The following is a 13671-nucleotide window of genomic DNA, read 5'->3' on the forward strand; positions in this document are numbered from 1 at the left end:
CCTTGTGAAGAGCTTGGTATCTGCTGGGAGACAGGGATTGCAATAGGTAATTCTTGGCAAGTACAGCAAGCTGCCACAGGGCTTCAGATTTCTAGATGCTTCTTTCCCACCAGTTATTTGTGTTCCCCAAGCTGTAGTTTCCCATTAACTGACCTCTGTTCTCATTATATTTGACCTTCACCTGATCTTAGTTAAAATCTGGTGTTCGATGCGATTGTTGTTTTTTGGGATGAGGTAACACCATGGATCTGTTGTTTCTGGCTGTTGCACACTATCAGTCAGCAACAGTCACCTTCCTACCCAGAGATGACTATTCATATTTAGGAAGAAGACCTCTTGCTGTGAGGGGGTTTTAGCAATGGCCAGAGTATCTTTTGGCCCAAAACTTTCCACTGCTGAAAAAGCTCTGGTATATTCCTCCTGAGATTGCCATGCCAGACATGAAATTGCTCCTCTGCAGGGTCTGCTTAATTCCTGTCTCTGATGGTTTTCACCCTGCAGGTAACCTGGAGCAAGCCAACGAAGAGCTGAGAGCAATAATTAAGAAAATCTGGAAGCGCACCAGTATGAAGCTGCTGGACCAGGTGGTGCCTCCCGCAGGTGGTGAGTGCAAAATCTTGTCCCAGTCTCTGGTTTTCCTCCCCATCTGTCAATGTCCTACTGCACCTCATGATCATCAGGTGGAATGTGTGGGGACAGGCTTTCTTTTACAAGCTGTTAACTGCATTTCATCAGGATGAGATCTGTTTCAGCCCATACTAATATGAATATCCTGTTCTTATTGCTGAGAAATCAGGGAAATAAGAAAATGTGCATAAATAGGAGTAAGAAACCTTTATTCCTGGATCTTGTCCCAGTTTGGTCATAGGCATTTGCTCCCCTGGACATTACCTGGTGCCTACTTCAGGCAAAGGAAACAGGCAGAGCTAAGCATCTCCAAAGAGGAACTTTATCTGGCTGCATAAGAGATGTGGCCTTACACTCAAGTTAAGAATGCAGGATGCAGCTCCATCTCATAACCCTTTCATATTTAGTAAAACTGCCTTTACTATGGCATATAACCTTTTTTTACTCACTTTATTGATTTCTACTATGATACCTGTCAAATAATCTTGTACCTGAGGACATTCCTGAGCTGGTCTGAACTGATGTAACAGATTGCTGTGGTTTTCTACGTAGTGTCCCTGGTAGGCTGTAATTGTCAGGCTCCTGGACAACTCCTATGCTAGGCTTCTTGGGACCCTAGGTGCATGGGCATCCAGTGTGGCCTTCAATGACCTTCCAGGTGGGTCCACAGGCAATAGCACAAAGCAGCACTTGGCAGTTAGTCAATAGGTGCAGCCAAGTGCTGAACCTTGAAGTAGTCAACCATGTCTTATAAAATTTCCAGTGGGTTTGGAGAAGGGAGGAGAGTTACCTGGATAAAAACTTAGTGCACATTTTGGCTGACTGATAGTCTTGATTGAGTGAGATACAGCAATGACTACTTCTCAGGGGAGAGGTGATCATTTTGGTTTGCTCACACCCATGTTAGGCACAACCAGACAGAATTTAAGTGGAGAGAAGGGCCAGATCAGCTCTGGGATGAACAGTCAGTGAGATGCTGTTGGTGAGCCCAGACTCAGGGATGTATTACCCCAGGCTGTCACAAGACAGAGCAGCATGCATTGACCCAGAGTGGGAGGCTGCTGCTATAACGAGATCCTTTGTGGTTAACCAGTACAAGAAACTGCAAAGGTTAGACATAATTCACCATAAACAACATACATCCAGAGGTGCACAACTGGAGGGGTTCTCCACCAGCAGAGCCAGTCTATCCAAATGCCACATGCACCTCTCCTCCTGACTACTTCTAGCAAGGTCTGGCTGTGGATCAATCCCTTCCTTCAGCCCTGCATCCCAACGCCGTAAAGCACAGAGATGTACTATAGTGCTTAGTGTTCCTGCTGCCCATGGCGAGGCTCACATTAGCAAAGACACTGCTAAGATCAGCTGCTTATTTAGCTTGTCTTTTCCACACCCCTTTGCAGATGACGAGGTGACCGTCGGAAAGTTCTACGCCACCTTCTTGATTCAGGAGTACTTCCGGAAGTTCAAGAAGCGTAAAGAGCAGGGACTGGTGGGCAAACCCTCCCAGCGCAATGCACTCTCCTTACAGGTGACAAGCGGGCACAGAATGGACAGGGGTGGTACAGTAGAGGCAGGTGATCCCACTTCCCTCTTAACCAAAGGCTGCAAAGGGCTATCCCTACTGGAAAGGAGCTTGTAGACTCCTTGAGTTATCACACCAATCCTTTTGGAGTGTTGTTCCTCAGAAAGGGACTTGGCATTGCTGGTGGCAGCGGCTCAATGTGAGCCAGGTGTGCATAGGTGGCCAAGAAGGCCAATGGCATCTTGGCCTAGATCAAGAATAGTGTGGCAGCAGCACTAGGGCAGTGCTCATCCCCCTGCATTGGGCACTGGGGAGGTCCCAGCTCAGTGCTGTGCTCAGCTTTGGGCACTCACTGCAAAAAGGCCATTGAGGCTCTGGAGTGAGTCCAGCCAAGGGCACCAAGGGCAGCAAAGGGCTAGAGCACATGGGGAAGGGCTGAGGGACTTGGGGTTGGTTAGCCTGGAGAAGAGGCTCAGGGGTGACCCCATGGCTCTCTACAACTCACTGACAGGGCTTGGAGAGAGGTGGGGGATGGTCTGTCCTGCCACGGCCGCCGGGAGAGGACTAGAGGGGATAAAATGGATGTTAGGAGAAATGTTTTCCCTGTTAGGGTGTTCAGGCACTGGAATATTGCCCAGGGAGGTGGTGGAGTCACCGTCCCTGGAAGTGTTTAAGAGACATCTGGATCTGACACTGGAGGATCTGGTTTAGGGTTTAAGAGTTACAGCAGTGACAGGTTAATGGTTGGACTCAATGATCTTAGAGGTCTCCTCCAACCCTGATGATTCTATGATGCTATGAAATATGTATGTACCATGTGCCACATCTCTTATCTCTGGAAATGGAAGGCACAAGTGAGGTATAGCCACAGTTTATCAATCTGCTGGTAATTTTGAAATTTGGGATCCTTTTAGAGAACTGGTATGAAGTGTCCTACAGACATTTGGCTATTACCTCATTCATTCTACCCTTTCTGAGGGCAGTCACTACAACAGGGTCAGGAAGAGCAGGTTGTCAGGAGGCAAAATCAGTTGAAAAGCAAAATGCATGCCTGGATGCCAAGTCCATCCAACAGATAGGGCATCAGGCTCTAAGAACTGGGATCTGTTCACCACTCTGCTACATGTTCAGTGGGTGGACTGCCAGGCTGTGTGAAAGAATGAGAAAGCCCCATTGACTGTATAAGCAGTACCATTTATGTCCCTTGAGGGTACAGTAAGGAAGAAGGGTGACTCTGGAGTTTCAGCAAGCTAAAAAATGCTGTGATGTGGCACAAATACAGAACAAGGGCTCAGTATACCCACATCTTACCACCCTTCATGGACTCCTTGAAACAGATTCCAGTCAGTGAGGGGTTTGAGGACTGTCCAGGTCCAGCTGCCAGAAGTTTAGCTATTAAATCCATATTTAAGCTGCTGATTATAAAGAGGTGATTTTCAGAGGCACCAGAGTACATAGTTCAGCTGGAACTGTGGCTGCTCTAGGGCTTCTGGTTGTGGATCTGAGAACCCAAAGTTGAAAGCACACAGACCTGCTTAGTCAGGCCTGTGGATTTATGTCTATGTCCTGTTGTGATGAAGCCAGGGGATGAGCAGCAAACATTCCTGGGTTGTATTGCTAAGAGTTTCTCCCTCTCTAAACTGGAGATGAAAGCACAGAATTGCTGTTTTGTAGGAGCTGGGGATACTATGTTAAGTAAAAGGCCTTCACAGTGCTTAGGAAAAAAGGGTAGTGCTGCTGTTTCTCCTGTAGCCACTCGGAGATATGAAGCTCTATAGTTTGCTGTTTTGCAGGCTGGTCTGCGCACACTGCACGACATTGGGCCAGAGATCCGACGAGCCATTTCAGGAGACCTGACAGCTGAGGAAGAGCTAGATAAGGCCATGAAAGAAGCTGTTTCTGCTGCCTCTGAAGATGATATCTTCCGGGTAGGTGCTGAACAAGCCTGTGAGCTGAGGCTAGACCAGTAACTGACCTCTACATTCTCTTTTATGCATTCTGCATTTCAACCAGGCCCTCCTTCTTCTTCTGTAGATCCTACCAGAAAACAGACTGGTGGATCTAGGGTGTCATGTCCTGAGATCTCTGCACAGTTTTATCCTAATTTCTTCTCTCTTTCTCTCAAAGGAAACTTCTCAGTGGAAGTTTCCCTCACAAAACCTAGCTAAAGAATATATCGGTTCAGCTATCTTACAGTCTGCAGAGCAGAAGCCAGGCACACTTTAGTGTTTTGTTCACTGCTCATTTCAGTGGCACAAGTAGCATCCTTCCAAAAAGTACACCAGAACCCAAAAGATCTCCTATGGAAGAAGGAAATTTTCTGAGTTACCTATATATTTTCTTTCTTATTTCATTCCTGTTTCTTGCCCTTATCTTCTCTAGTAACTTTTCCTCTCCTTTGGCATTTTCCTCCTTTCCTTACAGAAAGATGCTGTCAGTCCCTTTCATTACTCACTGTCTAAACACTACATAACTGGCTCATTACATTTTTCTTCATTTCTTCCGCCAGGTGATTAATAGTTTCTGGTGCTGTTCTCAAATTCTGTCTTATGTCTAAATGTTGCTTTGCAACTGCTCTGGGAAAACCAGACAGCATCTAACTCATCCTTGCATTCATACACAGTCCTGCACCACAGGACTGGTGGGAGGTGTAGAGACACCTTAGCCTCACTTATACACCTGGCCAGTCCTCTGAAATACCTTAGAAAGCTAAAGCTTTCACAGCCCGTGTGTACCACCTAGTTGCTGTGAAAGAGAGGTCCACACATTGCCCTCTGGAAGAGAGAGCACCAATGCCATCATGCACACTTTGGTCCTCACTACATTTTTTCCTCAAGAACAGGCTAAACAGAAAACACCAGGGCCCTTGCACATCTTCTCACTCACAAAGAAAATCTTTTCTGTTTGACAGCGAGCTGGAGGCTTGTTTGGAAACCATGTCAGCTACTACCAAAGTGATGGCAGGAGTGGGTTCCCGCAGACATTTACCACGCAGCGACCTTTGCACATCAACAAGTCTGGCAACAACCATGGAGATACTGAGTCTCCATCTCATGAGAAGCTGGTGGACTCCACCTTCACTCCCAGCAGCTACTCATCTTCAGGCTCCAACGCCAACATCAACAATGCCAACAACACTGCGCTCTGCCGATTCCCCAGCCCACCCAGCTACCCAAGCACTGTCAGCACAGTGGAAGGCCATGGGACCCCCTTGTCACCCACCATATGTGTGCAGGAGGCTCCTTGGAAACTACCTTCCAAAAGGTAAGTGGGTCAAGGGACTGGGTGTAGGAACATGCATGCACACACCAGAGCACTGCTGCTTAGCTGAGGTCACCCCACAGACATTGCCCAGCCAGCAGCCTGGATTGAGCCTTCTGGTTCTCCACTTGTGCCAAAGCCCACAGTGCAACAGATACACATCAGCTGACCACTGCAAAGAAGCAGCACTCTTGCTGACCAACACACTTGATTTCTTTGAGCTTTATCATGAAGAAACCTTTGTAGGAACCAAAAGGAGACTTACTTATACCTCCTTCACCACAGGGAGAGGTGTTTTATCAACTGGTAACTGAAGAGACTGCAGTTCTTCTCTTATTGACCCAATAGGGAGCTTGATGGAAGTCAGTGGGTTTGCATTCAGAGGGTCACATCCCTACAGAGGTCACCAAAGGCATTCTGGCAGGAGGGAGGCAAGGTTTTCAGAAGTGCAGTACTGTGCAAAGCAAAGAAAATCCCCTTCTCTTGACAGTTTTCAGGCTCTCTACACACAGATGAGTAATATGAAAGGAGTATCATTTTTGTCAGTGGGTTGGGGGGGTTAACCTTTTCAGTAACAGCAGGAAGGAGCTGGAATTATTTTCAGTGCAGAGAGCAGGCAGTGTGAAAAGGTGGACAAATTCTGCCCCTGGAAAGGACAGACTGGGACAATAAGATGGAGGAAATTCAGTGGGTGCAGAATTGCCCAAGTAAAGAGCCCAGTGGTTTTTCTATTCCCTGCCTTCTTGGGGGAGATCCCAGGAGTTGCACAGTATGTGTTACCATCTGCCCTACTCCTTGCTGACTTGCACTGATATGACACTGCTAACGTGGTGTTCTTTTCTCTCCTTGCTTCCTCGGGCATCTTCCTTGACTTAGGACACATTACTATGAGACACTGGGACGGTATGTGTTCTCCATAATCCTCTAATGCTCTCTGGGTGTGAGACCCATTGTTCATCCTATTCACAGTTCAAATTCCCATTAACACTGAACATGACCTTTTCTCTTTGGTATCAGTAGGGCTGAAAAAGAGGTAATGATCACCATGACAGCTCCAGAAAATACTCCCAACTCAGGGCAGGTAGTGATTCATGGACAGTTTCTAGCTGTTTTCTAGATTTAGAGAGATTTTTTAGAGTTTCTAGCCGGGCTCACACATCTAGACACTCTGATCACAGCATAGTGAAGTACACCCTGGCATGTTCACACAAAAATTCTGTATGGTTTTGGCTAAACACAGACTGTGGAACAGGGGGAGCTGCCATGTACTGATCTTTTTTTCCCTCTGCACCTTAGCAGTTTTACTTGCCTCCTATTTCAGGAGGAAGTCACTCCAGCATGGTCCTACAGGTTTTCTTATCCCAATGCTTTTTGCTTAAACCAGATGACCAAATAATGTTTCCTCTCTGGTCCATGGAAGATGAAAAAAAACCTGCCACACTGATCTCTTCTGCAAATGCTAGTAAGAACTGACATTGTGTCCAAGACCTCCATGTCAGTATCTCAAAGATTCATCTTACCTTCAGATTTTACTTTACTCCTCAAAAAACACGAAGTCAGAATGAGATGCTGGAACATGAAACAGAGGGACAAAGAGGAGGCAAGCAGGGAATTGAAGGCTGTCACACCTCAGGGTTTGAACAGAGCCTGCTGAATTCAGTAGGAGCACTCTGCAGGTAGTGATGAGAAAGAAAGGGACCAAAGGTAGAAAATACAGCAAGGAACGAGAGTGTGAACAGAGGGCAGAGATGGTGCAGAGTAAGGGATTTGGGAGACAGAGACCATACATCACAGAGCTGAGAGGATCACTGGGAGTGTCTAGGAAGGCTCCTCTGAAATCCATAACCAAGACTTTCGCAATAAGGGAAAAAGCTTATTATTGAGAGCCCATCTCAGGTTTTACTTTGAATTCAGTGAGGTCTAACTTTGGAACTGTGATGTGCACATTAAAACACTACATGTGGTCCCAAATGACAATAATGTTTACAGTGTTGTTCAGCATTGATTTAAGAAACTTGTCCTCTGAACGGGGCCACAGACAAAGGTTGTTGGTCTGTATTTGTGAACTCTGTAGCTCTGTTCAGTCATTGATTTTTCTATGATGGCTCTTCAACATCATAATAAACCGAGACAGATGGAGCCTGTCATTCTTGTCTTGATAACAGGTTGTCTTTACCATCTTCATATCCTGACTTGTCTTTTTTACTCATTAGCTCCAGTTCCAGAGACAGCCAGCTGGCAATTGTTTGCCAAGAGGAAGTGTCTCAGGATGAGACTTATGATGAAAATTTGAATGAAGACATTGAGTACTGTAGTGAACCAAGTCTGCTCTCTACCGAAATGTGAGCTTTGCAGCTTTAGTCAAGGTGTTTGGGTGGTTCTTTAATTAAGGGGGAGAGGTGGGAAGAGATGATGTTTTCCTGGAAAATTTCAATTTATGGAATAAGGTCATATGGTTTTAGTCAGACAACTCAAATATAGAAAATTTTTTTTAACAAGGTGCGAAAAAAAAAGCCCCAGAAGACTTAGGATATCTTTCACCTAGGATTTTCCTTCTTCTCTGAATGAGATATCTGAATCTGCAGGGCCTCCCCCCACATTCACTTCTACCACTGATGTTCCCAGATCTCATCTTTAGAGGGTTCTCTGTCCCTTGTTACTGCTTCTGGACCAGCTATAGCTCGAAGCTAGTTCACTATAGCACCCATTTGCTGGCACGATCTTCCTGGCTTCCCTTTCACCTAGGATTTTCCTTCTTCTCTGAATGAGATATCTGAATCTGCAGGGCCTCCCCCCACATTCACTTCTACCACTGATGTTCCCAGATCTCATCTTTAGAGGGTTCTCTGTCCCTTGTTACTGCTTCTGGACCAGCTATAGCTCGAAGCTAGTTCACTATAGCACCCATTTGCTGGCACGATCTTCCTGGCTTCCTTGCTGGAAGAGGAGTTATTCTGTCCAGTATCAGCTGCTGTTCTAAATCTCTCTGTTCTCCTCTCCAGGCTTGCATACCAAGATGATGAAAACAGACAACTCACTCCACCAGAAAACAACAAAGGAGAGGACACCCGGCACTCTCCGAAGAAAGGGTTTCTGTGCTCCTCAGCACTAGGTAACCTCCCAGCATGGCCCCCAGACTGTGCTCTCCTCTGCTGTGACAGTGCTCACACCTTGCTTGAGGAACCCCAGCGTGTGTGGGCATGGCCTTTAGCTCCTGAGAGCAGGAATCCCACGGGTGCAGACCACCCTGATCATGCACAGGACTCTACTGACTTTATGTTCAGTCAGTAGATGAACCTGTGGCCGTTTGATTAGTCCATGTCATCTGTTTGATTAAGCTTGCCTATGAATCAGGGGAGTTTATTTGAGCACTCTAAGTCTCCAAACAATCACCAGGAAGTCACCCAATGGGCTAGCCTTGAGTCTGGTATTCTGTTCTGTCTGTATTCAGCAAGGAGAAAGGAGAGGTTGTCTCTTTTGTCTGCTACCAGGAACACAGTGAAGTTCAAATTAAGTTGATACAACACAAATTTGCTTTCTGCTCTGATTGTACCTGGAGATTTTCAAGTGCTTGAGTGTGTAGACTATGCTGTCAGGTGAGATCTGTAAATCACAAAATTTTATGAAAGTATCAAGACAAATGTAAGATTCTGTGATAAATGAACTCTCTTACATAGAATTTTTTTTGGCCTTTTTCCTGAGTATTGGTGTGGAGAAACAGGACATTGCAGGGAGAAACTAGAAAGAATCATGTATATAAAATATGTTCTTACAAGATAACAGTGACAGACTAGGTAGTGCAGTGTTTGAAGTGAGGCTACTGAATCTTCACTCAAATCCTTCAGGAAACTTGTACAATTGAGTGTTCTAAAAGCATTTACTTTATTTCAGCAGTTAAAATATTAGGCAATGACAATTCCTATATCCATCTGTAAGGCAGTCAGTCCTTGATACAATGCTTCATTAACTACACTCGAGTGAATATTTATACAGTGATGTCATACTCATTTTATTAGGGTTTTTTTTCCTCTACAAAGAGGAAATACTTTTAACCTGCATTGTAGCATTCCTTCTCTGGGTTGTAACACATTTTCTCCAACCCCTGAGAGTGTTTTCTCAATAAACCAATATTATAGATACTTACTATTTTCAGAATCCTAATTTTCTTTCCTTCTTGAGAAAAATGTCAACAGGATCAAGAAGGAAATGTTTTAGTGCACCATGCATTCAGTCTTTAATACTGGATTTATTTGCCATTCTTCAGAAGTAAAGCCTGTGCACTTGTTCATAAACCTACATTGCAGCACTTTTAAATGCCTCTTAGGGAGTACCTTTCTCATATTTACAGAAGTAAAGTTTAATTTTATAGCGAGTAAACAATGCAACTGTTTCAATAGCTCCCCTTCAAATCTTTTTGAAAGAGAAAAAATCCTTTTTTTTTCTTCTTTCCACATTTTGATAATGCGTCATGTCTGTCTAAGTCACCTTCCATTCACCAGTAAGTTCTCCATTGATTAATTCACTTCCACTTGACCTTCTACAGACACAGCCTCATAAGCTGTGGTATGTCTGGCAGCTAAGGGACACAGATCACATGCAAGCAGGAGGCCAGAGTCAGCTGAGCAGCCTGATGGCCCCTTCTGCATGGTGTGTGCAGCCAGGCACAGCTCCAGAGCCACAGCTGCCCTCATCAGTGCTGCTTTACCTGAACCAGAGTGCTCTGAGAACATTTCCACTGCTCAGGAGAGAAATCAGCTGCATGTGTTTTAAAAGAGGGAAAATAAAAACCACTGTTCAGAATTTTACCTTGCCTGGAAGGTAGTGTTGGTTGGTTCATGATGCTTTACTGCTCTTTGTAAATACACATGCTTTGGAAAGGAGAAGTGGACAGAGCCTAAAATGTGGGTGTCTTTGCTCTATGTCCAGTGGGACTGAGCTAAAAGAAAACAGATTGCTTGCAGTGCATTATGAGTGATGGACACAGCTCTATGTGATTGCTGTTTCAGGTCGAAGAGCATCTTTTCACTTAGAGTGTTTGAAAAGACAGAAGAACCAGGGCGTGGATGTCTCGCAGAAGACAGTTCTGCCTTTGCATCTGGTACATCATCAGGTAAGCATTGACAATTACAAAGGGCCCAGCCAGGTAAACTGAGTCTCTGTCATCTGCAGTTCCCCACCAGTGCAGCGCAACCAACCTGTTAAAAACTATTTGGGATAGTTTCTCACCCACAGCAAAGGTCCAGGTTTCAGAAATCAGATTTGCCATGGTGCTCATTAAAAAAAAATTCAGGATGTATTCCCAGAAGAATGGTACAGCAGCACGTCCTTTGGAGTCAGCTGAGTTATCATTTCTGATGTCTGTGACAGAATAAAATGAAATGCTAGCTAAAAGATAAAAATAACTACCCAAATTGCATGCTGCAGTGTAATTACACCAGCTTTGATGGTAGAATGCATATGAATAAAATATGCAGAGTCTACTTTCATATTAATTAAAGGTAACCAGTAACCGTAATTAATAATTTTAAAACATAAACTGATTACATGTAATTAATCAGCTTCTTAAGCCCTTTGTAACTTTGTTCAGCAGCCTAGCAAATGTATGCCTAGGCACACACCCAGAAGATTAGCCAGCTGTCATACTCCAAAGCAGATTTGTGTCTCTTATTTTGATGATGCCACTTTTTGTCACCACCAAAGAAACAGGTGCAGATGGTAGTGCCAGCCTTGCAAATGTGGCATCCTGCCCTGTGCAGTCCCCCAGGGCAAGGCAGAATGGCCTCACCACCTCTTTAGGTTGCCACAAGGGCAGAAAATACCATACAGCAGGGTGGGAGGAGTGAGAAGTCAGAGCAGAGGAGTGAGAGATGAGTGTGCTTGAAGCTCCCTGGCTTTTCTCATCTTCACTCCCAGAGAGTTACCCTTTAATTCTCAAGCTCCAGAAAGCAGTAGTCTGCAGAGAGTTACAGCTGTGACAGGGACAATCAGAAAATGTGTTGGAGCAGGGGCGAAGGGGCAGGAAACAGCTTCCCACATTCAGCAGAGTAACAACAACCCTTCTGAGACTTTCTGCCCTCCCACAGAAGGCCAGGCAGAGGGAACACATGCCTCCCACCCTCTCAGCCCACCCAGCTGACAGAATCACCTCCCTCCAACCTGTATAAAGAGGATGGAGCTACATCACCCCTCCTTATCCCACCATGCAGCTCTGAACCTAGAGGGACTCAGCCAGACTGAAGGGCTCCCCTGAAATAGGCATGTGGCCTCCAGCTGACAACACTCAGCAATGCTCACATGTTTACAAAAACATTAGCTACAACAGTGCTTAAAACAAGAGCACAGAGTGGAAAGGTTGCCTCTGCTAAGCATAATGGATTCTGGTTTGGTGGTTGCTTGAAGAGGTATGTCATGAAATACTCGTGCATCACAGTATGTAAATGTGTGCAGCTGCAGCTTAAAGCAATCCCTAAGAGCTTCTTTCAGCTTCCTCACAACCTTACATTTTTGATATAACACTTTGTATATGTTTCTGCCAACAAGCTGAAAAATTGGTTCCGTTGTTCCACCTGACAGATCTAGGTCTCTCCTTGAAGTCCTGGCAGTTTAAGGGAAGTGCTGAGGCCATCAGAGCCTGCAGGCCATGACTTATACAGAAGAATTTTTAAGGGCTTTCTATTTCATTGTAATTTGATACGAGTCTGACATCTAATTCCTGAGAAAATCTTGGTGAACCTCGTAGGTGACTAATAATGAATTCTTTTGTTCATCTCTTCCTGAAGTCATCAGCACAGCAGAGATACCTGTTCTCAAGGGTTTCAGTGGCAGAGGGACTGAGCTTCACTGAAAATTCAATAGTTTGAAGTTAGCTCTCTAGTTTAAATCAGTCGGTTCCATCCTACCATGGTCAACAGAGAAAAGAAGCATCTCCAAAGGGCAAGTGTGAGTAATGTATAAGTCTCACCTTTCAGACAGCATTTTCAGGCAAGTATGGAAAAGGCAGGAGGGTTGCTGGTGTCTCTCTACACAGTTAGCTTAGACCAAACATAGGGCCCTCAGATGTCTGGAGCTGGATGAGACTAACCCCAGCATGGACACACAGTCCACATGCTTTTGCATTTTCTATGCATTTATTTCATTGCTCATACCAGGCAGCAATGAGCTCTGTGAGATGAGCTTATGACTCTGACAGGATTGCTTATAGAACAAGGAAGAAGTCGCCATCAATAAGGCATCAGATCAGCCCAGTGCTGCAAGGGGCTTCTTGGGAAACTGTTTAGGAGGACAAGGAGGTTGAATGGCTCAGAGGTTGTGTATATGAGTACAGGAAGGACTGAATGGCTGAAAGTATAATCATCAGGTATTGATCCTCCCACCAACAGCAAATGCCTTAAAATCCAGTGGTGGATTTAAAGTTATTGCCAACTGTAGGCACATCTCAAATTCACATCTGGTATCCGTTCAAGTTCCTCAGTAGACACTTAGAGAAAACACAACTGGCAATAAAAACTAGAGGTATATGTGGTGGCAGTGGTGAGAAAATGAATTGCTGTCTCAGCCACTGGAGAAGAGGTGGTGTTCCTGGCAAGGCTGTGGGGAGCAGGGCTGCATCCCTCCTGTCAGTATCGTGGCTCCAAGGCTAAAGAACTGCGGTTATGAAAGTTTTCAATCTGGTGCTTGGCACTAGCACAGGGTACACCATTTACAGGAAAGCTTGCAAAATGAGTTTGTAGCAAACATCCAAAGCCTTCCAGGAGCTGGCAGCTGTCTTCACAGGCCTCCAGACTCTCCAGGCTTTTCTTGGGTAGTTTCTCCAGAATGTCCTTGTTCCAAACCTGCTGCTAAGTACAAGCTCTCACTCATCCTGTTTCTCCTCTGTCCACAGGCACTAGCAGTGGCTGGCCTGAGCCCCCTACTCCAGCGAAGCCATTCCCCCACCATGTTCTCTCGGCTGTGTGCTACGCCCCCCGCTACACCCTGCAACCGTGGCTGGCCGCAACAGACCATCCCGACTCTGCGCCTCGACGGGGCAGAGTCCACTGAGAAGCTCAACAGCAGCTTCCCGTCAGTACACTGCAGCTCTCGGTACCCTGACAACACCGGCTGCAGCAGCCCGAGGAGAGCCAGGCCAGTCTCGCTCACCGTCCCCAGCCCGACCGCAGGGAGCAGCAGGCAGTTTCACGGCAGCGCTAGCAGCCTGGTCGAAGCGGTAAGACTGCAGAGTCACGAAGGACACAAGCAGTGTCAAGGCCACCTAGAAA

General features: G+C 45.7%; 1 protein-coding gene across 1 annotated transcript in view; it reads left to right on the forward strand.

Annotated features, from left to right (window-relative positions):
- Positions 1–13671, forward strand: part of CACNA1C (calcium channel, voltage-dependent, L type, alpha 1C subunit) — a 120366-nt gene that overhangs the window by 106201 nt on the left and 494 nt on the right. Inside the window, 8 exon segments of the mRNA XM_009079347.1 lie at positions 502–603; positions 2031–2158; positions 3946–4080; positions 5064–5416; positions 7627–7755; positions 8416–8525; positions 10420–10523; positions 13296–13619. Of these exon segments, the coding sequence (XP_009077595.1) occupies positions 502–603; positions 2031–2158; positions 3946–4080; positions 5064–5416; positions 7627–7755; positions 8416–8525; positions 10420–10523; positions 13296–13619 (1385 nt within the window).

Source organism: Acanthisitta chloris, unplaced genomic scaffold, assembly GCF_000695815.1.
Source record: "Acanthisitta chloris isolate BGI_N310 unplaced genomic scaffold, ASM69581v1 scaffold11107, whole genome shotgun sequence".
NCBI classification, from domain to species: domain Eukaryota; kingdom Metazoa; phylum Chordata; class Aves; order Passeriformes; family Acanthisittidae; genus Acanthisitta; species Acanthisitta chloris.